Source organism: Mercenaria mercenaria, chromosome 15, assembly GCF_021730395.1.
Source record: "Mercenaria mercenaria strain notata chromosome 15, MADL_Memer_1, whole genome shotgun sequence".
In the NCBI taxonomy this organism is placed as follows: Eukaryota; Metazoa; Mollusca; class Bivalvia; order Venerida; family Veneridae; genus Mercenaria; species Mercenaria mercenaria.
In genome coordinates, this window is record NC_069375.1 from 71,074,174 (window position 1) to 71,098,199 (window position 24,026).

Below are 24,026 nucleotides of genomic sequence, written 5' to 3' on the forward strand. Positions count from 1 at the left end.
TCGAAATACTTCATTACACCGGCTCATTAGATACTGGTATATATCGCATCCCAGTATGTATCTCATTCTATTAAAAGGAAAACGCTATATTATTAAATATAAAGTATATTTTTCACATTCGGGTTCAAACGAAATTCAGCATCATAAAAAGTTTGAATCGCGGCTCCATCAATCACTGCGAGTAATTCAGACGTACATGAAAAGAAATGAACCGTAAAAATTTAATTTCAGCGGAACCTATATAAATATTGTAAGTGACTTTACTTTATAGTTATTGTAAATATAATTGTTTTCAGATGTGCAGTCTTAGTGAAAGAAACTAATTTAACTGAAACGCTACTAACTTGACAAAGTATACCTTTTTAGATAACAGTCAGATGGCTTAAATCATTTGACGTCCAATATGGCGTATCTTATGTTAGCTTTTATGGTAAGTGTTTATTGTTGGATTTTATTATTATTTGGTCACATTTGTCTTACTAATTTAGCACAGTTGTTTGGTAAGTTATACCAACAAGTTAAACACAAAACCATTCTTTATATATTTTGTCTTTATTTACATTAGGATATATCATTGAAACGACATTTAAGCTGCATTTACAATTAGAAATTTTTTATTCAGCACCTCTTTTACCTATCTGCAGTTACACAAAACAGGTACATGAATATCAATTTATAAGGCTGTGAATGTTACAAATAAACGACACGAGAATGCCATAGACATTCCTTTTACACAATTGTTTAATAAGTTAAATAACATTCGCAAAACTGTCTCCATGAATGTTATATCACGCTACGAAACAAGCAGGATTGTACGATTGCTCTAGCTATACAGTTCACTAATATCGTAGATAGAACCTGACTTCTTGTCAGTGTTTGATTAAATGTTGAAATTTTGATTTCAGATTGCAAGTTTGATTCGCAATGCAAGTACCGAAAGCTGCAAATCAAGTGAGTAGATTTTATCTTCATGTTGCACTTTGAAGTCTGAAAGAGCTGGATTAAGAACGGCGCCACAGTTTGACATAAACAATATACTGGTGAATCGAGGCGTAATTGTGTGTAGCAGCGAAGACTATATTGTTCTGTAACAAGTAACTAAGTTTTGCTCCTACCTTTCCAGTGTTCATATATTGACAGACGACTGGAAAAAACGGATTACAGTGAATTGCATACATTTACTGAATGACTTGTTTGTCAGTAGTCTTGCTCCGGTTGTCTAGTAGTAACACACTTGACTGTCAATCCAGGGGTTCGAATCCCGGTCCAGGCACTGGAAATTTCTGAGATGCTCTTGAGAGTCTCCCATCTAACTGAGAGGCCTGCGCTAATTTTTCTCAGGAAAGACGGTTTCGCTTGTATCGGTGTTATACATCGGGCACGATAAAGAACCAGACTGAATATTCGCAAAGAGCTCGGCTAAGTTAGCCGGACAGGCCTGTATCTAAAAAGTATTTCTCTCTCTGTTCTGGCGGCTTTATCACACTCTGTCTCACTGGCCATACCGCTCTGTGCCTGTACAAGTAGAGGATGAATTTCGCGCCCTGTGTTGCTGCGTTTGTGATATGTAAGGCGCCTTTGTACGTATTAATCATGAAAAAAGCATTCTATAAACCTGATGTAATCATGATAGTAATGATGATAATAATAATAATAATAATAATAGTAATAATGACTTTTGCCCCAGCCCTGCAGGCAAATAAACTCGACTATTTACAGATAAACAATTTAATGACATTTTATGACAGGGCATCAGCAATAAATTTTCATACAATTTTTCTTCAAATCTTGACTTTAAAATTTACAGACCGGTCATATAGCACAGACTATAGACAGAGATTCATATGAGGAGAGACATTATAATCAATTTTATCCTACCACTATGCATTTATCAGGCCGATATCTGTCTGCCGTGTAAACTTGAGCTTTATACAGTCAGTGCAAGTTTATACGGACTACTTTTTCAAGTATATGTGCTATAAGCAATGTAAACTGGGCTAAAAGTTTGAAGCTGAAACATTTCATCATTTTATGAGGACAGCCACGGCAAAAAAAAAATTGGTTCACTCTAACCTAGTAAACCTCCATACGGAATGGTACGATGACGGATTTTAAAGTCTGTGTGTGAATTGTTTATTTGGGTGGCAGGGGAGCGGTTTCGTAGTTTGGCCCCTGTCGATTTTCTGTATAAACAGGACAGGGTAGATATAAAGGCATATCTATCTTACTGGTTATTTATCATTATTAATTCTTTAATAATCTGGGGAATGTGAAACGGTTAATGATTCTACATGACGGGTGTTTTAAAATTCCTAGCTCCGTACTTCCGGTTTAGGCTAAAACATAACTATCAGAACAAAAAGTCGGCCAGACGCGCGGCTGTCATCCATCCACTTTTTTCAAGTGAAAATTAGGGAAATAAAGTGGTGGTTGGCAGACACATTCCACATCACCTGGGTATGCATCTATGTTCGTACTGTACATATATGCTACGAAATTGGATTTAAAAATAGAAATGGATGAATGGCAGAGTTCAAAGTTAGGCCCGGTTAGGCTATTTTTGGTCTATAAAATTTGGGTGCTGTGGCCGATTTTCACTAGATCTGGCGTGGAAAGCGATAGGTGCATAGGACCGGAGAGGCGTCTTTATGTAGTCTATAGTATCTGCAATGGTCCGTAGTAGTTTCAAAGAAAAATAAGCAAAAACGAGATTTCTATGGATATTTCAACACTGGTACCCACACGTCAATGTGGAATTCGCAAATTTGCACTCCCCTGCCACCTTAAGGAAAATAGACAACATTTCAAACCACTCAAATATTGACTTTTTGCATTTATTGCAACCCATTACGGAATGAACTGTAACATATAGTGGTTTTAATTTATTTCTGAGTACTAAATTCGGCCTGGCGAGTCCCAAAATGGCAGTGGGTGGCCATATAACAGTGAAGCTAAGGACCCCGCGCCAGTAGGATTCGTATCATAAAACGGCCAAAAGAAGAAAATAGTGTCTAGATAATGACTATTTATGCCATTTTGTTTAAAAGTAGCACATGTGTCTATATCTAGCAATGCCATCAAGCTATATAGTGGCTGGGGTGGCCCCAAAGAATGGATGGGTGGCCTTTAAGGGGTGTCCCGATAGGTTAAATACGGTAATTTGCATTTGTATACCAGAATTATGCTAAAAGTGTATCGTTTTAACATTTGAAAGGCTTTAAAATGTAAATATCATGTTAAATTAACTCTAAAGGCAGTGGATAGTTTTTCGGGGTTACTTTGATTCAGAATGCAAATTTTGGCTGATTCTTGCGTGGAGGGGTGGGCATTTTTGTTGGCCTATTCACCGGCTATCTTGTAAATTACGGCAACGCTTTTTGTTCAGTTGATATCAGCATAAGTGTCTTAGGATTCAGGACAGGTTACATTTTATTTTATTTAAACATCTAAAAAACTTAAGGTGGCAGGGGAGCGGTTTCGTAGTTTGGCCCCTGTCGATTTTCTGTATAAACAGGACAGGGTAGATATAAAGGCATATCTATCTTACTGGTTATTTATCATTATTAATTCTTTAATATATCTGGGGAATGTGAAACGGTTAATGATTCTACATGACGGGTGTTTTAAAATTCCTAGCTCCGTACTTCCGGTTGATGCTAAAACATAAATATCAGAACAAAAAGTCGGCCAGACGCGCGGCTGTCATCCATCCACTTTTTTCAAGTGAAAATTAGGGAAATAAAGTGGTGGTTGGCAGACAAATTCCACACCACCTGGGTATGCATCTATGTTCGTACTATACATATATGCTACGAAATTGGATTTAAAAATAGAAATGGATGAATGGCAGAGTTCAAAGTGAGGCCCGGTTAGGCTATTTTTGGTCTATAAAATTTGGGTGCTGTGGCCGATTTTCACTAGATCTGGCGTGGAAAGCGATAGGTGCATAGGACCGGAGAGGCGTCTTTATGTAGTCTATAGTATCTGCAATGGTCCGTAGTAGTTTCAAAGAAAAATAAGCAAAAACGAGATTTCTATGGATATTTCAACACTGGTACCCACACGTCAATGTGGAATTCGCAAATTTGCACTCCCCTGCCACCTTGGCGTTCACTCATTTTTAGTTAAAAAAGTTACACAAATAACCAGATTTAAGCAGTCGTTTATTGTAATTATTGGATATAAACTATTCATGGTGGAAGCAATTTCATTATCTCACATTGTCTTGTACGAAAATGGAGTAAATTTAAGACTGCGGGCATTTGAATTCATCTTTTCTCCCCAAGACACCCCAAAACACCCAAAGACACCCCAAGACACCTAAAAAACCCAATAATAATCCTTTTGTTTAGTATTAAAATGTCAAAATAATAACATTTTTTTAATGTTTTATGTGATAATTTTCTTTTTTTCTGAATCATAAAAAAGGAAACTTTAGAACATAATAATTCAAGGGGAACAATCCAGAAAGCTTAACTATGATTAAGCCTAAAGATCTAGTTGTTTCCCTTTTTTTAAGAAGTTACTGTGTTTGTAAAATATGTTAGTAAATTTGAGTAAAAAATAAAAATGTTTTTAACCGTAAGGGCGTCCGGGATCTGCAGAATGACTATATCCAAGGGAAACAAATAAATATGCACTTTACATAGTAACGTTGGCTTTACCTCCCTTCCACATTAATAACAAGTTCGTTTCATCTGATGTTTTTAGATGTATTTCCTTGAACAAATCTACTCTGAAGGTTATCTTAACTGTATTAGCATGCCTTTAAGATATATATTTTTTAATAAATGCTACAAATAAATTAATATTCTAGGTGTCTTGGGGTGTTTTGGGGTGTATTTTGGTGTCTTGGGGTGAAAAGACCTTCCGGGTTTTCGGCTGTATTTTATCCGAGTCAAAACCATTCTGCTTGTTTTGTACGCGAATGCCCTGTTAGCACCGATGATTTATAATACACAGAACTTCAGAAGGCAAAGTATGGGGCATGAAATAATGTTTTATTGTAAGGAATCGTGTGTAACTGGATCAAGCAGACAAGGGGGTTGAAGGGCGTAGGAATTCACAAGTTCACAAGTGAGTGAAATTCTGGATTATTTTTGTAGAGAAAAACATTTTGAAAGTAAATATATGTTATACACAGATTTTATTGACTGCAGAATAAATAGAATATTAGGTTACTGTCTTTTTTAACTTAAGTTTATCCACCTCGTCTCCGAAAGATTTATCCCCCTCAGCAAGCCTCGGCTGGATAAACCTTTCTCCAACTCGGTGGATAAACTTAAGTTAAGAAAGACAGTAACCTGATATTCTCTATATACAAGCCCAATATCTAGCAGTTTGAATCTTTATCCAGTTGTTGTTATATCTTTTTGAAACAATCACTTCTTGCCATATTATGCCATACTGTGAAATCATAAATATCCGTGGGGGACTAATTTTCGTGGATTTTGTGGTTGAGTCAATCCACAAATTTAATCCCAACGAAGAAGTAAAATTCCCATTCATTTTATGTTCAAAAGTTAAAATCCACGAATTAATATTTCCACGAAATTGCCATCTTGACCAAAACCACGAAATTTCATGCCCATGAAATTAAATGATTTTACAGTATATTCCGAGTACACTATTCTTATGATCTTTATACCAGTCGGTTATTATTTCTTTTCCAGCCTGCATTGTTGCTATATTACTTTTCCTAAGTAAATGTTACACTAATACTTTGTTTGTTTGTAGGTACCACCGGGAAAGAGTTTGTATTCGGAATTTTAGACTTTGCCGGTAGTTGTTGTCATAATAACGCGAATATCATAGCTCTGGATATCACCAATGTATCTCCAAACTATACACGTATAAGACTACAGATACCTTACTTCATTAACGACACTTACTTTGATATTCCATCCGGTGGGAAGGAAACAATTACCATCAATTCTACAATACAAAGAGATGGCACTTTCAAAGATTCACGAGGAATAAAAATCACTTCAGAGCACGACATTAGCGTTCTTGTTACTAATGCATACAACAACGTTTATAATTTCGACACCTATAATATTTTACCTGTTGCAGAAATCGGAAATAATTACATCATTTCCTCTTATATGAGCACACTCACAGGCTATGGAAGTGTGTTTCTTGTAGTCGGAAATGCAAACAACACAAACGTTACAATCGCTAACGGAACTAATGTCTTACGATCAGTTGTTCTAAATCCATTTGACGTATTTCAGTATGAATGCGATCTATGTGACCCGACAGGCATGAATGTAATTTCCAGTGAGAATATATATGTTGTGGCTGGATCAACATTCACTGGAATTCCTTTCGGCAGTGAGGAATATATAGCAGCTGAAATGTTGCCAACGTCTACGTGGTCATATAAGTACATCGTTGCTCCGGAGTTACCAAAGTCAGCCTTTATGTTGAGAATATTATCGGAGTCCTCTTTTGATGTGACTATTTCTAATCTAACACGAACATATAGATTTAGTGTTTCGACAGCTGACCAGTATTTTGAAACCGAAGCTGTCGTTGTTACTGCTGAACGTCCTTTTTCAGCCACTCAGTATGGCGTTAATTACGACTATGACCACACAACTGGGGATCCGTTTATGACAGTCGTACCAAGCGTAGACCAGTATATTAATGACTACACTTTCACAGTGCCACATGCATACTACGGTGTAAAGCAATACTCAGCTATCATCGTACCGAAACTAAGTATAGATGGTTTAGTACTAGATGGTTCATCGGTACAATCGTATAATGCCAAAAGTATTGCTGTTCCATCACCCTTTGATAACTATACGATATTGACATTTCCAGTTAACGAAGGTTATCATCATTTCTATCATACATCTCCATCTGTTACCTTTGGTGTGTTTATGTACGGACACGGAGGCCAAGGCAGCTCTGCCTTAAGCTATGGATTCTATGCTGGTTTCAATCTAAAAGGTAAGTCTAAAGGTTTTTGCCAGATTTTATATCACATACACTCAGTTCCAAAAGAAAGTGTGCACTTAGTTTTCTGTTATTTTTTCTCGGTTATTTTCATTGAAAACTTATAATGCTTGGTACCAAAATTTAAATCAGTTCGTAAACAAATTGGTGTGCATTTTAGATTTTGAGTTATACATGAGAGTTAGTGTATGAAAAAATGAAACAAAAACGTCGGGGAATTTTTTGAAATATTTAATCTTAAAAAGTGCACACTTTCTTTTGGCACTGAGTATATACCTTGATTATTTTAAACTTGTATCGAAATGAGAATGCTACAATTATTTATATTTTCCGTATTTAAAGAAAGAATCAATTTGAGAGTAATGTATTTAGAAAGGGCTTAACCTCTTAAATTGTCACACATCATATGAAATGAATAACTTAAGAATTAACAACTATAAACAATATGTGTTTATTCTTAATTTTAGGCATTTGCTCAACCTCAGAGTTAACCTCAACTACAACCTCAACTACAGCCTCAACCGCAGTCTCAACTTCAACCTCAACTACAACTTCAACTTCAACCTTGACCACAACTTCAACTACAGACTCAACTACAATATCAGGTACACCTTCAGCAACAACGGCGCAGCAAGCCATTACATGTTCATCAACGTTCTTTGATAAAAATCACTCTAAATTAAAACTGAAATAACAAAAAACAGCCCTTTTTCTTATATTAATATATCGAACTAATTTTTAACTGCATTCAATTCACATAACATGTTTAATCTTTTTATACATATTATTTCGGTACTCATTTCATTCATTTTTTCTTTTTCGTATCTGTCGACTTCAGCAGGAGGACTAATGTGTTACAGCTGTGACGATCTAAGCGACATCAACCTTTGCGATACTGTGAAACAGTGCAGCAACAATAAGGTAAATTCAACAGTTTTTCTTAGTCTACGTCGAAAGGTTGATATCTATTCTGTTACTGCCAAAGTCTTCAGAACTTTCAAAAAATAAATGAAAACGTCAAAAGTAGATAATAAGATAAATCATTTGTGAGTTTTAAATACAATTTGACAGACAGGGAATATGCAGATATGAAATTCAAACACTATCAGTTTACAAAGTCATTTTCCCTTTTCACCAAATAGTTGTTGCAGTCTCCTTGTCCTTAAATCATATAGAAGAGAACTTCTCTTTGTATTTTGCTTCATATTACACGTAATAATTCGTAATCACTTTATAATGCAGGTGTGTTTTGTTGCCAGGTATTTTGACGGTAGTCAGTCCAAGTTTAAATCAGGATGTCTTCAGGGAAACGTAGGTATCAAACCGCATCTAATCTAATTTTACACTCATCGCGGATAAAAATGAAGTAGTATGTTTTCCTAAATATTAATTCAGATTGGTATTTTATCATTTGAATTGACGCATCAGAATTGTTTCTTGTCAGAAGAAACTGCATTCTCTGAAAAAAGAAATGTTTGTTCATTATACTTTTCTTACTTTTTAAACAGACTTGTGAAAACAAACGGAATGATTCGAGATATTCGGATGATCTTTGTTTTGAATGCTGTCATGATGATTACTGTAACAATAAAGGATGTGGGGAAAATGGTATGGTTATTTTCTGAAAGCTATGTATTATTTTGGCTCAACCTTAAGTAGATAGACAGTATAGAGATGTAAATGTTAGATTATGCGTTATTACATTAGCAATTAATGCACCTGCCAACACACTTATTCAGAAGATGTTTAATAACTTCGTATTAGCACTAATTTTGTTTTAATCGACGCTCGCTATGAGGTACATTTTTATGTTTCATGTTTGTAAATAGCCAAACAAGTCGAGTACCAATTTGCATTTCCGACAATAATAAATTCATCTTTTGTAGCAGCACCAAGAGAGATGCTTAAAGATGCTTAATAAAACTATAAGAAGATCCATGGGAAGCGTGGAACGCAACCACAATTTTTTTTTAACAAACTCTGTTTGATTATGACCAGCAAAAGCGGAACTATAATAACCATAATCATTGAATGGACTGATCTTTCGTGATCCGAAAGAACAAACCATATATGTGTAACAAAATGATAGGTGTACATTTCATCATTTGATATCAGTTTTAAAACTCATGAAATATATATAATCGTATATGATAAATTAAATAAAAGACTCAACGTAAACTAATAAAATCTGGAAAGTAGATCTCTCGGAAGCAGCAATCTTATCAATATTATCATTTTTAAATGATAGCATACTTCCTTCTACTTTTTCATAACGAATTAAAATTTGCCATGATAACTGTAGCGTGTTTTTCCACGAACGTTATAATACAAAGTACGTGTTATTGTTTCAAATTTATAAAGATAACAAAAATTAATTAAAATTGAGTTGCCGGTTGTCTTGGATTGTGGAAAACCAAAACGAGCAAAAATGAACAGTTGCGTTTTACAAGTAAATGCTCAAAGGTCACACTAGAGCTCACTTTAACAATTAGATAATTTACAGTAGGAGGCCTAGATTTGTATTGTTCCTGGTGGGGCAAAAGTGAAAGATACAGGCTTCATGACTAGACACCATTACCTGTTATTATCAGTTACGAAGGAGGCTTGTATAATTATATATTCTTTATATAGGCTAGAATAACCACTTCTACAGTAAACTCGTTTCAAACGTGGCTATAAGAGAAAATAAAGGACATTGTACATTAAATTTAGTAATAAAACAATGTTAGACTAGTGTAAAGTGTTCTAAAATAAAATAGGATTTTTCAGTATGAAATCATTTACAAAATATACTTTTATGCACTACACTTCTGGGCTTAGATTCTTTTTTTGTTTTTTTTAATTAATTGTTTTCCTAACTTTGTTTCCCTTTCAATTGAGAGAGACTTTAATCACCTGACACTTGTTTAGTAGAGTAATAAACATGTTTTACATGCTGTTCAGTTTTCATGTGAAACAACTCTTTCTTTCCATGAATTGGTGTTGTCAGATTTTTTTCTCAAAACAAAATGCTAATATATTCTTTTGACACCAAGCATATTTTTATGCAGTCTCGTAAGGCATACGTATATAGCACACCAATTGTCCAATAATGATGTAAACAGTGTTCACGGTCGAAAAACTAGGCTTAACAATTGGTAAACTAGGTTTCAGACTAGGCTTAACAATTGGTAAACTAGGTTTTTCAAACATAAAAGCAGATTTTTCGTATACTAATCTATACTTTCGAACGAAAACATAAGATAACGTGCGTTAACCATAGTTTATGCTCGTGAACCTAGGTTTACGTTAGATTTTTCGATTGAACTATGAATTTCGGTCGTTATTCTGAGTTCACTAGCAAGAGCCTATGTTTACCGGCGTAAACCAGGGTTCACAAGCGTAAATTATAGTTTACAAACGTGAATATACATGTTAGTAGACAAGCATGAACTTTTGTTTTATGACCGTGAACATGGGTTTACGACCGTAAACAAAGGTTCATGCTCGTGAACATAGGATAACGACCGAAAATCATAGTTTTGTTTGAGAAACCAAGTTTATTGAACGTAAACCTAGGTTCACGTTCATAAACTATGCCTCACGCTTGTTAAATCAAGTTAACAGTGGTAAATAAACACCGAGTTTCAACGTAAGCGTTAACTGGTGGCATAATAACGTGCGAGCAGGGCGCTTTTTGCGGTGTTTTTCACCAGTCAAGATAATCTTTTCCTTCGCAGTTTTTTTTCATTACTAAAGCTTTGTTATTGGGATTTGGCCGAGAACGACCTACAACGATCACGCTTTTATGGGGATGTATCGAAATTTTCATATCGTTTGTATTTTTTCTAACATTCAGGAAATATTCACTAAAACATACTTCTCGTTGTAAATGGTTAAATCAGTGCTAAAATATCTCGTATTTTCGTCATACATGTACGATATACTTACTTTAACAGATCGGTCACCGTTGTATGCAGTTTCAAAAATACTTAGCCCGGCAAAAGTACGAGCAGGTTGACTTTATGAAAAACATTATTTTCACGACTTTTTATAACCCGACAGTGGACAAAATTCATTTGTATTAATATATAGACTAACATTTCATGTTTCTTCATTGTCCAAAGTCATTTAGAAATATCTAGGTTTCATTCTTGAAGCCTATACTATTCAAATCTTTTTATAAGAGCTCTTCTAATTATTTCCTTTGGATAGCATGATATGAAATGTTTGTGCGTAAGAAGTGTAATGTAGGTATTTTTTTAAATAAATGACAATAAACTAACTATCTTCAGTCGAGGATTTACAGAGAATCAAGTAACGTTCTCACTTGCAGTTTAAGTGTATACATATGCAGTCTTATTTCCAGACTTTGTAAAATAGTGAAAAGTGGAAACTTCACAGGTCGTTCAACACGACAAAAACGAAAATGTTGCAGGCTCGGTTTGATTGAGCCTGTTCATGGACGGTAGTGGAAATGCATGCTACCGTCCACGCCCTCTAGCCCCGGGTTGAGCAGAACTCAACATTTACACATGCTAAAAGTACAAAAAGCAATTTGGAGACATCCGCAGATGTATTCAAACGGCGGTGAACATGGAACCTTCAATGATACACGTGTTGAGACGTGTAATTCCATGAAGAGCGGTGTTTGGTCCCCAGATAAAATAATGTGTTTGCCCTAAACGAGAAAACAATGGGCAGAACTAAACAAATTGAATTTAGGAAGGGGATCTGAGGTTATGGAGCCTGCGTATCACAGGAACCATCCTGAATAATATTTCATTTTGCAATTTAAATTTCATTTACTGTTGTAAAATGATTTCAACTATGTTTTATCGAAGTTGTCTGAAAAAGGGGGACCTATTTTAAATGTTTATAATGTTATCAAATTTTGATTTACACACGTGTATTAAATGCTATTTCATTAGAAAGAACGCCACTAAAATGATTACGTCACACTTTTTGGCTAAGAATGCTATTTAATTTACCATAAATACTTATACTAAGGTCCATTTACCAAGTATAAAAACGTTGGAGTGTCGAGCACCAGCATGCAGTGCTCTTGTTTTAGAATTATGGTCATTCTTGGACTTAGAGAAACCACTTAATGAATAATCAAAATGACTTTGTTTTGATTAAAACTTTTCAATCAAGATAATTTATGTCAAGCACTGACAAATGTCGAGTACGCTCTCTACGATAAAGACACGGATAAATGCCTATGCTCAAAACACCGACTAAGATTCTATTTTACCCCAAAACGGTCTTTAGAATAAAACAATTACTAATATATGAACATCTAGAACAATTTTCTAGAGGAGCCCTGCTCTGTCAGATTCCAGCGGGCGGTGTCCATGCTTGTACGAATGTTCGCTGTCTATGAGACATTAAAAAAACAACTGTGATTCTGTAATTTGACATCACAGTGGATGGGAACCCTGCCACCTCCCTACTCTTGGGTAGATATAATTGCAATCAAAATGTACAAGTTTTACATCTTGTGCCGAATAAGCCTTCCATGTCGACCAGTATGGACGACACAGCCACGTTTATTTTGATTGTTTTACTTAGATTCATGGCAAATGACTGAAATTCAAACATAGATCAATTTAATTCTGAATCTCTATCAATAATATTGCTATAAGATGTTGGCGTCATTATCAAAATGACGTATCATAGTGTGACAATGTAAGATGTTGGCGTCAATATCAAAATGACGTATCATAGTGTGACAATGTATTAATGTCATAATGTATACATAAAAGCATACAATCAATTCATAGTAGAGCTACTGCGCCCCTAATTGTAATTCATAGAATAGGTTTCAAGTATGAAACCTAAATATTTTAAAATGACTGTGCACAATGAAGAAACATGAAACGTTAGCCTACATATTGATAAAAATGATTTTCGTCCACTGTCGGATACTGAAAACTCATGAAAATAACGTTGTTCATAAATTTCACCTGCTCGTACTTATGCATTTTTATTTTTATGAACCACCGACTCGGACGTAAGACGAAACCTTCGCCGACGGCCGGGTTTTGCCGGGCTAAGTATTTTTGAAACTGCATACAACGGTGACCGATCTGTTAAAGTGAATATATCGTACATGTTTGACGAAAATACGAGACATTTTAGCACTGATTTATCCATTTAAAACGAGAAAATAAAGGGGTTGTAGGCAAATACGTGTTTTTCAGTTAATATTTCCTTAATGTTAGAAAAAAATACAAATGATACGAAAATTTCGATACATCCCCATAAAAGCGTGTTCATTGTAGGTCATCCTCGGCCAAATCCCAATAACAAAGCTTTAGTAATGAAAAAAACTGCGAAGGAAAACATTATCTTGACTGGTGAAAAACACCGCAAAAAGCGCCCTGCTCGCACGTTATTATGCCACCAGTCAACGCTCACGTTGAGACTCGGTGAACATAGGTTCACTTACATAAACAATGGTTCTTTGCAATCCGGTTTTCCAATAATTACGTTTTTGGTTGAAAAACTAGGAATATCGATTACTAACATGTATTTTCAGGCGTAAACATAGGATAACAGGCATAAACCATAATTTACACTCTTGATCCCATGTTTACCTTCGATAAACTATGTTTCTCAATTGAACCTGAACTTGGGTGTACGAACGTGAACATACGTTTACGAGCGTGCTCTATGATTTACAATGTTATCATAGGTAAACATGCTTTTGCCTTCTAAAAGCTTAGTTTATTCATCACTAGTTCTTAGTAGTTTTTCGACGGTAAACTTTGGTTCTTGTACTTACTGGACAATTTAGATACATGTTACGTCCGTAAACTATAGTTCTCGATCTCAAACCTAGGCTAATAGTCCGTAAACGTAGGTTCAAGCTTATAAATATAGGTTCACGGCCGTAAACCGATGTTCTTGCCCGAAATTCATAGTTGATTTTTTAATCTAAATACTAAGTATATCGACCGTAAACCATGGTTTACGTTATTTAAACTAGGTTTCTCGAATAAACTACGAATTTCGGTAGTTATCCTATGATTACGGTCGTTATCCTATGTTCACGCTCTTAAACCCTATTTCACACTTGTTAACCATAATTTACGAGCGTGAACCTATGTTTACGACCGTGAACTTTGGTTTCCAAGTGTGCCTTCGGGTGTTTTTCTATGTTTTTGCTCGAAAATATAGATGAGTACTCGAAAAACCTGGTTTTACGTCAAAATTATTGTTTGACCGTGAACCTGGGTTCATGTATTTTTTTTTTTGACAATTTGCGTGCCATATACTTATATTTTTAACCACTAAGAAAATGACATAAATCGACCTTCAGCTATTCCGGAAGTGAAAAAATAAAAGTAGACATGCAAAATTTGAAAAAGAGAGTCGCCTTTAGATTGGTCGATAGTTAGGAGTCACCCTAAGGGGTCTCCCCGTCAAAATTTATGCGCATGGATTTTATTTTTGCTTATGGGGTGTCTGTTTTCAACATTTTCTACCGATATGAAAGTAACTGAGCTTGAGCTCGACATGTCAGCTTTTCATCTACAAAAATATATTTGAACTCGGAATAAACATAAATCCCACAGGGGTCAGTAACAGAGCAAGGGTACATAGAATTTTTTGGAACTTAGTCAGATGGCTCAAAAGGTCCTGTTTGATGCTGTCTGAATGTGTCAGTGTAAGATTAAGATGTGAGATTTTTCCATATTTAAGACTTGCTGACCTGGACATTTCAGAAATATTTTCAAAATAAATTTCGTGTAATAAATGTTGATTCTACAGCAGCCTGAAATGGTCATCAGGCGCTAATACATTTTATCACATTACAGTAACAGAAAGGTTATAAGCGTTAATGCCTGTGAAATGTTTCATTAATTTATAAAAAAAATATTTATCTATTTTGTTGGGTTTAACGTCGCACCGACACAATTATAGGTCATATGGCGACTTTCCAGCTTTAATGGTGGAGGAAGACCCAGGTGCCCCTCCGTGCATTATTTCATCACGATCGGGCACCTGGGTAGAACCACCGACATTTCGTAAGCCAGCTGGACGGCTTCCTAAATTATTTAAGGAACAAGTTTTGAATATAAGGGAAAAATGGTCACTTAAAACAATACATTAAATTGTATTCAATTGATTAACATACATACCCAACCCGTGCAAGTGCAAGTACACAACATAAATGTGCGCATTATACAGGTTATATATAAGAAAACTTACACAAAAATACGTCATCTTGAATATTGCGCAATTTTTTGGTCTACGTTAGCAACATTTTATCTGTATTAAACTTAAGAAGGCACTAAAATACTAAATAACATTTTAAATTAGAATTTTCATGACTTTACACGAGATTGATGATGGATCTATCATGTTTACCAGATTAATCAACGATAGCCTTCAACATATCTTATAGTTTTAACATTTTGTTGGATTACTACAAATGTGAAATATACTGATGCTAGTACAAAATTTATAACAATAAATCAAAGCATAAATCTCATTAGTTCTCCATGGCAAAATGCTCGAAACACTTTCTAAATGTGCTGTGTTATTAAAAATATTATAAGATCAAGATAATTGTACATGTAAAATTGAAGTTTTATGTGTTAAAATTTGGAAGTGTAAATGGACATAATTCTAGATTATAATGGGGACATTCGAACCTGAGACCTCCCCATGGCGTTGTACTTCCATGTCTGCGGTGCTCTAACCAACGGAGCTACCTGTCACCAACTGTCCTAACTAAGAAATAATAAATTCAGTCACTTTTTTCAAATTTCGAAGCAAGCTGAGAAATCAATATTGAATATGATTTTTTTCAATTCTGATATCATATAAACTCATGCTAATTATCAACTGTTTATTCAATTCTGTACAAAAAAATCAATTAACAAAACAATAATTCAAAACTTTACCATGACATCACCGTTAATAAGAGGTTCTAACTAATCAGTCAGACAGCTGCATTTTCAAGTACCAGCCAGTTTCCACTTGGGTATTCTCAATATCGACATTATAGGATAAATCCCGTTTTCCGGTATTAGACATCTATAAACACCCGTTCTCGGTTTTACGGTGAGGGGGTTATCGGCTATTACGCTATATACTGGTCATACTTTTTAAAGGTTAAAAGAAAGTATTGCAGATTATCATAAAACATTGTTGTAATTAAGATGTAGCAAAAATATCCTCAAAGTTTACTTTATTTTTAAAATTTTATGTTTTATTCTACACTGCCGCTACCGTGGCTCGATACCAATAGTGTGAAATTATTCGCATTTTTCAAGGTTAAAAAATTAAGTTTGCAAAAATGTGTTGTCGAGGTCGTAAACTACTATTTTCATTGTGAGAAAGCAAGAGCTTTCCTAAATTCTTATCTTCTGGCAAAAATAATCGCTGATATTGTACACGGTCTTTATATCGGTTAATCTCGCCAGCACTCCCCCTCACCAACTCCCCGACTCTATTTAAGGAAATACCGGAGGACGGGATTTATCCTATAATGTCGATATGGTCAATATGGAAGTACATTTACAATAAACATATAGTGACTTTAGAAGTAAATATCACACTATTTTAGAAATAATCAAATTACGATTTTTCATTGCAAATGCCCAAGATGGTGCAATAAACAACAATCTTTGAAGTTTCATCCAGATATTACATGGATTTAATGACTTTATTTTAGTTTAAAGTTTTTACACAGGGAGTCTATATGATAAAATCCGAGTAAAATGTAATTATTACCCGAGTGAAATTAGGATTATTCCGCAATGTTTTGGACATGTTTAAATTATGAATACAAGAAAACAAAGTATGCGTCTGGTATTTAGCATTTTAGGTCTGGACCATTTCTGACTATACTTTACATCAAGCCTTACTGGACTACCTTGACCTGTAGTCCAAATAATATCACGTTTTGGGACCGTCATTTGGTTTATTGTGGTGACTAATTTGAAGCGATCCTAGGAAATATTTAGATAGTTTTTTTTTTCATATGGGCAATATCCCTTCTCGCGTCAAACATTCGTGAATGACCATTGCTGCCGGCGCTTTACATGCAATAGATTTAAATGCCTATTATTTCACGAATTGGCCATAAATTAAGATATAACTTACATGTATCGAAAGGTGACTCAATTCCTCATTTATCTGTGTTAAAATTATCAAATAATATCCATAATTACGAATTTTCTTGTGATTTAAACCTTTGTATGTACTGCACACGATCAACGTTTAACGGTTTTTACACGCTATTACTTTACCTGACTGTGTACAGTGATTTACTTTCTATTATTTTGATTCTTTAAAGTTTTGACGTTTGGATTGACCGTCAGAAATATAAAACAAAATTCTGAACGTCAACTTATTTTGACTACCTCTAAGCCATGAAGAAACGGTGACAGTCAGAAGTTATATCATGGTTCCAAAACGTCCTATTATTTAGAGGGATGACGACTATAAAATATCAGATCATAAAATATGTTTTCCCGATAAACCAAATAAGTAACTAAGGCTACATCGAGCTGCAAGCTGGTAATTTGGAAATTAGTTCTGCAATAATAGAAAAAATACATGACTGACATTATTTCAATTGATTGTTATACTGAAAATTTGTGTGTTTAATACTTTGGTACATTCGTTTAACGAAATGATGTACATGTACAGTACAGAAAAATACATGTAGAATTTTGCAGGTAAACAAACTAAACGATTACGTTTTTCATGTATGAATCGATTTGCACAACTACAGACAGTTCACATTCATCATTTCTAAAGATATTAGAAATAGATACACTAGAATCAATCGTACTCTGGAAACATCAATGGTGAATGTTCAACTAAAAATGCAAAGCACACTTTCACTTCCTTGTTTACGACTCCATGTTGAAAATAGTTCTTACCCATAATGCTCCGAGTGAAAGTCGATGTAACTCATTGCAGAGTTGGAGCGGTCTTCTGCGCATGCCCGGAAATGATTATCATATTTTAGGTGTTGTTCGGCCGAAGGCCTTCCAGTCACACAGAAGATGCTGGTTCGGTCACACGAAGGGTCACTTCCATTGGCATTAGTCACTGGAAAAATTAGGAACACCAGTTGTAGTTTCTCAGGTTGATATTTAATAAGGTTTTTGCTGAAATTAAGCCAGTTTGGAACATTCAGCAGGCAGTGATGTACATTAAAATCATTCTTTATAGAGATAGGGGCTGTTTTGCCAGAATGCTCAGCTATGATACACAGTGTAAGATTTTTTGCAGTGTAAATGGTCATGGTGTGCATGTTACATTTACAGAGTGCACTGAATGCCTGTAAACTGTAAGATTTGAGTGAAATATTCATTCCAGAAAGACTCATAAGCTTTTTAGAAAGCTCACATATTGGACTTTTCAGAGCTGTTTGGCTCATTTTACCTAGGGTAGCCATAAATGAATGATCACTGAAAAGTATATGACACATATATGTACAAAAGCTATTCATTCTCATATTTGCCAAATACTGGGCTGCTTAAAAAGGGCAAATTTGACAGCTACAGGATTTTTCTTAGTTCACATTTTACTTTTTTGTGTGAGTAGACTACGCGTTCTGACGTGCTTTTTTGTAATAGGAATAGTTTTCCTTAAAATTGGAACAGTGATATTGTAATCAGACTTGAAGTGGCTCTTAATTTGGATAGATGTATAATAAGGAAACATGCTGTTTTTTATTTTGGGTGAAACTCTCATCAAACAAAAAAGTTATAGAATTTTGCAGGTTTTTTTTCATCTGAAAAGTACGTGAATTTTTTTTTTTTGCTCAGATTTGACCGATACCATGTGTAATATTGGAAGCTGTCAAATTTTAGTGCATTGTTCAACAGAGGTGTAACTTTCAGATTTGATTTGCTATACATCTGAGATTGTACTGGTAAAATATTTTTTAGTTTGAAGAGAAAAATAGGTCAACAGTTATTTGCCTTTGGTTGACCAATACGGAAGTGGTTACGCAGAAAATAGTTCCTCTGTTTGATGAGTGAAAGACCTGCAATAAATGGCATGATTTAATAGAGGAGATATGAAATAGTAGGTACATGTACAATTTGACAGAATGAGACAGAATGAGAATGTCAGAATATGCATAACATGACTTTTTGATAGGGCCTGTTTTGCCTGTTTGCGGCCATCTAGAGAGTAGTCTTCATACGCATGTGATCTGGTTCAAAATGGTGGAAAAAAAGCCGGTCAACCCAATGTTTACTGTGGCTGGAATTTTTTCTCTTGAATAGTTCTGTTGAGTTCAGGTATTTTTATAGGGGTTGGAATGCATGCAAAATTGTTATAGTGTCCAGTGCCTATATAGAACATATAGTAAAAATAACTGTGGTCTAAGGCCTGATATTGTGTCACAGTCAGCGAAAGTATACAGGTCAGTGCGACAGTATGAAAGCGCTACCGTTGTGTACACAATGCATACTGCTACGACCAAAATCAAGGACAACTTTTAATACAATTATATCTGTTTTGTTAAAATATTTTGGTAGTTGTAAATCACTGTTGATAATAATTTTGCAGACTCGCATTTTTTAAGGCGACTCATGAAGGGGACTATTTTATTTCAACGGAGTTTTACTAGATCTAGAAGTGATTAAAAAGTCGATTAAGAGCTGAAAAATCGTATATATAATTTTTGTGCAGAGGTGGAGAAATTTGGGGCGATAGTATTATTTTCATTAAGCTGCACAACTCTTGAATAAGGAAACCGGGATGTATGCAATCAAGATTAGGAAAGTTTGGAACTTAAGGTTGTTTATTGATGAATTAGAACTATAGAGTGTTGTTCAGACATTCTGTCTGACTGAAATACTATACAAAACATTTGAAGACCATGTTTGATTTACTAACATGTCTACAAATACTTTATATGTCAGGAATCTGTCTAGTCTAGAAAATATTAGTGGCACGTACTTAGTTAGTTAGAACCTTGCAACTCAGAACTAATCAGCGGTCTTCGAACTATTCCATATACAGCTAAATAACTATACCCAGATTGCAAGTTTTTACGACAGCTTAAACTTAAATCAATTAATAAATATTTGTTCTGTTTCCTTTAGTTTCTACTGACGATCTGACTTTCCAACTCGGAAAAATATCAAATTTATGTAAAATGGCGGATATTCTTGGACTTCTTGATAGACTTCCTATACTTCTATGCGATACACCTAAAAACAAAAGAAAGAAAAAGTCCCCCTCAAGACAAATAGTATCAAGATCCAAATCGGTAGCAACTGTTGAATCACTAAAACTAGCCATCAATTGTAACAAATTATAAGATAATCAGATGCACATATTACTTCCGTCAAGTTGTTAAAATCATTTATTCAGGAATTCCGGACAGAGATAGACGTGGACCTATCTGTTTCGACTGTCAGCATGTGTCATCTCCTGAACAATGCGTAAAGATTTCCCCCTGCGATTCACACCAGGTAAGATTAAAACTCCCATTAGAAGTATAATATCTCATTTACCAATCGTATGTGTGTGTGGGGGGGGGGGGGGGGGGGGGGGGGGGGGGGGGGGCAATGCGTAAAGATTTCCCCCTGCGATCCACACCAGGTAAGATTAAAACTCCCATTAGAAGTATAATATCTCATTTACCAATCGTATGTGTGTGTGTGTGGGGGGGGGGGGGGGGGGGAGCTTAAATATATTAGCTATTTATATTTTATTGAAGATTCATATACAGGCTAGTTGCTGTATGTTTATGGAGCAGTTTATGCGGAAGTTGTTAGAATATCTGTTTCATAATGCATTAAAAAGTGGTATGACGTATGTTATGTATGTATTTGAATTTGTCTTCTTTTGCAGATGTGTCATATTGAAGAGTACAAATGGTTCGATCATTCTCACTTTAAGCTAGGATGTGGACATGGATTGGTAAACTTATAAATACTAACAATCTTATAATACATAAAGTTATATTAATATCGCTTTCATAATAACGGTTCCATTAATACCGTAACGGTTCCATTAATTTTATATATTACAAGAATCAAATGCAAAATTGAAGAATATAGTTCTGCAACCTCAAATTGCATAAATTTAAATGTTTTAATTGAAGTTATCATTACTCAAGCTATACCGCCTTTCCTTTTTGTATCTAAGTTAAAGAACCGCTTCACATACAATGTATAAAGCAAATCTAAATTCATCGGAGTTATTTTCATTGTATTCCGTCTTGACCTTTGGAAACCTGTATAAAACAGCTAACGCGCAACTTTTCTATTTTACTTAATTACTAAATATCTTAAAACTTACAAAATGTAGTCACTTTTTAATTATGCATTTAGATCAACATATGGTTTTAAACATAATAAAAAGTAAAAAATATCTGATCATGCAGTTATATGCTTTTGTTTATTTTACTGCCAATTTCTATTATTAAAACCACAAAAGTTCACATAAACTTTGTTCTGTTTGAAAACTGGTTTCTCATATTCGTGATAATACATAAATGTCGGGCCAGCTGTCCTGTTTTGTTTATTTAGCGTTGCAAGTGGCGGTTTAGCTGCCCTTTCAGTATAGTTTGCAATGGAAATGGCTATTTGAAAAATGTGACACATCTTCATTTAACGGAGATCATGTTCATGACTTTTCGTACAGGGAGCTTCGTATTCAATTACTTCTGAAACCTTTGCTCCTGAGATGAATTGCAAATATATTTGTTATGTAATATACTCTGGTGAGGACAGCAGTATTGCTTATCAAAATCTAAATATAACACACAACAAAATCGAAAATGCCTGTTTGCATTCGGCGTTGTTTTAATTAAGCCAGTAACTGGGAAATAAGTGTGCGTTATCGATGTAGTGATGTCTTTGTCTCAATTCTCACAGGTACAATAAATTGTAAAGTAAGATCTTAGAAGCCACTGCAGGCAAAGAAACAGAAACGGGCGACACCTGGATACGGCAACAGATCTCCAACTTTCAATTAGACTGCTGCAAAATATCAAAAAATATATAGCTACCGTGAGGTTGTTTGAAACCACTGTGGTAAGATGCAATGGCTTAGAACTGACTTTACCCTATTCGCTCGGTCAGACGCACACTGAATATGTCACTATATATTTTATGATTTTCAGTGTTACCCTGTGAGAAGAATGGGAAGTCACGCGTTCAAAAGAGAGACCCCTGTATGCCACTCATGTTGCTCTGATGACTACTGCAATCGGAATTGTACAACTTCGTTCCAAGGCCAAACTGGATCCGTTATTGTCGGTAAGTGTTATCTTGCTTTTTTTTTGTTTCCTTTTAGTTTGGTTTTAAGCCACGTTGATTCATTTAATGATAATATATGGCCACTTCCAAGCTGATTTATTAAGCAAACACGCGAATGCCCATTTGAACAGTGTGGCGGATGTAAAAAGTATCCCCGTACTTGAATTCAGTGCTGTTATATTTTCTGGTTCTTTAGGATCATGGAGTCCAATCAATGTATGTATATTAATCTGTAAATATCCTGCTTTCGAAACTATCTTGAAGGTTTTGTTCACACTTTTATGCGAAACTTACTGCACATTGGTCGGCTATAACTACAAAGCTTGTATTTATAAATAATTTCTTGTAAATAGTTATCTCTTATTAAATGCTGAAATATTTCATTTTATGTGTCAAGGACTATAGTGCTGAATATAGGTTGCTTGTTATAAAGGTTTTTATTTCGTTTAAAGTTTTACACGTACTTACAAAGAACATGTACAACATGTTTAGCGAAGATACTAGACCTTCATGTCATTTGTTTTGCTATGAAAAAAGGAAGATATGTTTGCAGGCCGTATTTGCGATGTACGGCTTTGGCTATACTTGCTGTGTTCTGTACTTCCTGGAAATCTATTCTTACATTTTATGTTTTTCTAGATTCTAAATCACAATTTTGACGTCATAGTTTCAGGTGTCATAGCATAGCTGCGCACTAGAATAGAAAACTACAGAAACAACACGCAAATATATTAGCTAATATCGTCATGGATGTAGATATTTATCCTTAAAGTCGTGTTACAATCGAAATAAAACATAATTATAGTGATTTTCTTTTGACTGAAACCACTGCTTTTCATTCAGATGTGTTTGGTTATATGAAGGACTGTGCTATCGTGATATAATTTCCTTTTACATGATTGTATCTGATTCCCAAACAAAGGTTTTATTCAACAACAAAATCAATATTTGGTATATACTATTTCTCGATTGACACATATACGACTTATTTATTTCTTACGATAGTACGCCATGTACAATACTTGATTTAAAAATTACAATCATAAAAATTCTCTTCCTTTAATTTCAGGTTAAGGTGAGACGATCCACACACATATATACGGATATAAAGCGTATATATCACACTGAAAACATATGGCAAACACACCATGACTAAGCAATTAATAATATTTGTGAAACCAAGAAAATGCTTGGCTCAATTTTAGACACAATGAATAATTTAATTTTAAATTGTTAATATTTTATGTGGAATTGTGCATGCGTTAGCAGATGATACAAGTTCAGCCTCAATATTGGATTTTAATGAATAAATATACAGAAATAGATCATGGACAAAAGAAGTTCGACTTTTTAAGAAATTTTCAAACTTCTATGTACTTTCAGTACATTTGGGACTACAAAATTTGGATGCACATGCAGTTTAGTCTGGAAGATTCCGTGAAAGCAAGATATAAAAGCCTACAATCCCTGACCTGCTTTGATATATTTGTTCGGGTCCTAAATGGTGTGCTGTCGATGCTCAGCTTGATACAAAGGCGTTGAGTAAGGTCGTGACTGAATTTTTCGATAGGAATCTTTTCATTTTCGCGTTCATTTTTGTGTTTCTTTTTACTGTTGTTAAGTGTGTAAGTGATTCACCAGGGGAGATTACTTTATTTACACAGTCCTGACGACCATGGTGAAAATTGTGTGGAGTTTATCAACCTTTTCCCTGCTATATTTCTATAATGGAGTGGCCCATTATTCAATTTGGGCAGTGCCATTTATTATTAAAAGGGGTGTTCTCTGAACATTTATTGACTGAATAGCAGGCTGATCTTGGTCTGC

General features: G+C 34.8%; 1 protein-coding gene across 3 annotated transcripts; it reads left to right on the forward strand.

The window, feature by feature from the left end:
* Positions 1-346: 346 nt before the first annotated feature.
* Positions 347-23,436, forward strand: LOC123562988 (uncharacterized). 3 transcript variants are annotated; one of them, XM_053525658.1, is made up of 11 exons: positions 347-430; positions 906-951; positions 5,737-6,957; positions 7,431-7,607; positions 7,802-7,884; positions 8,206-8,274; positions 8,472-8,571; positions 20,305-20,405; positions 20,788-20,856; positions 22,064-22,199; positions 23,269-23,436. In XM_053525658.1, exons 1-11 carry the CDS (start codon positions 404-406, stop codon positions 23,271-23,273), a joined length of 2,034 nt encoding a protein of 677 aa, XP_053381633.1. In that variant the 5' UTR covers positions 347-403; the 3' UTR covers positions 23,274-23,436. The 3 variants fall into 3 exon arrangements, with proteins under 3 accessions (XP_053381633.1, XP_053381634.1, XP_053381636.1); XM_053525659.1 differs by having other exon boundaries at positions 7,431-7,568; XM_053525661.1 differs by having other exon boundaries at positions 7,431-7,568; positions 7,805-7,884.
* Positions 23,437-24,026: the final 590 nt, after the last annotated feature.

Excerpts from the sequence above, each read along its gene's own strand:
- LOC123562988 (XM_053525658.1), top strand. The coding sequence starts at position 404 with ATGGCGTATCTTATGTTAGCTTTTATG. Across the intron at positions 952-5,736 it reads TACCGAAAGCTGCAAATCAA|GTACCACCGGGAAAGAGTTT; the intron begins GTGAGTAGATTT and ends GTTTGTTTGTAG. Across the intron at positions 20,857-22,063 it reads TAGGATGTGGACATGGATTG|TGTTACCCTGTGAGAAGAAT; the intron begins GTAAACTTATAA and ends TATGATTTTCAG.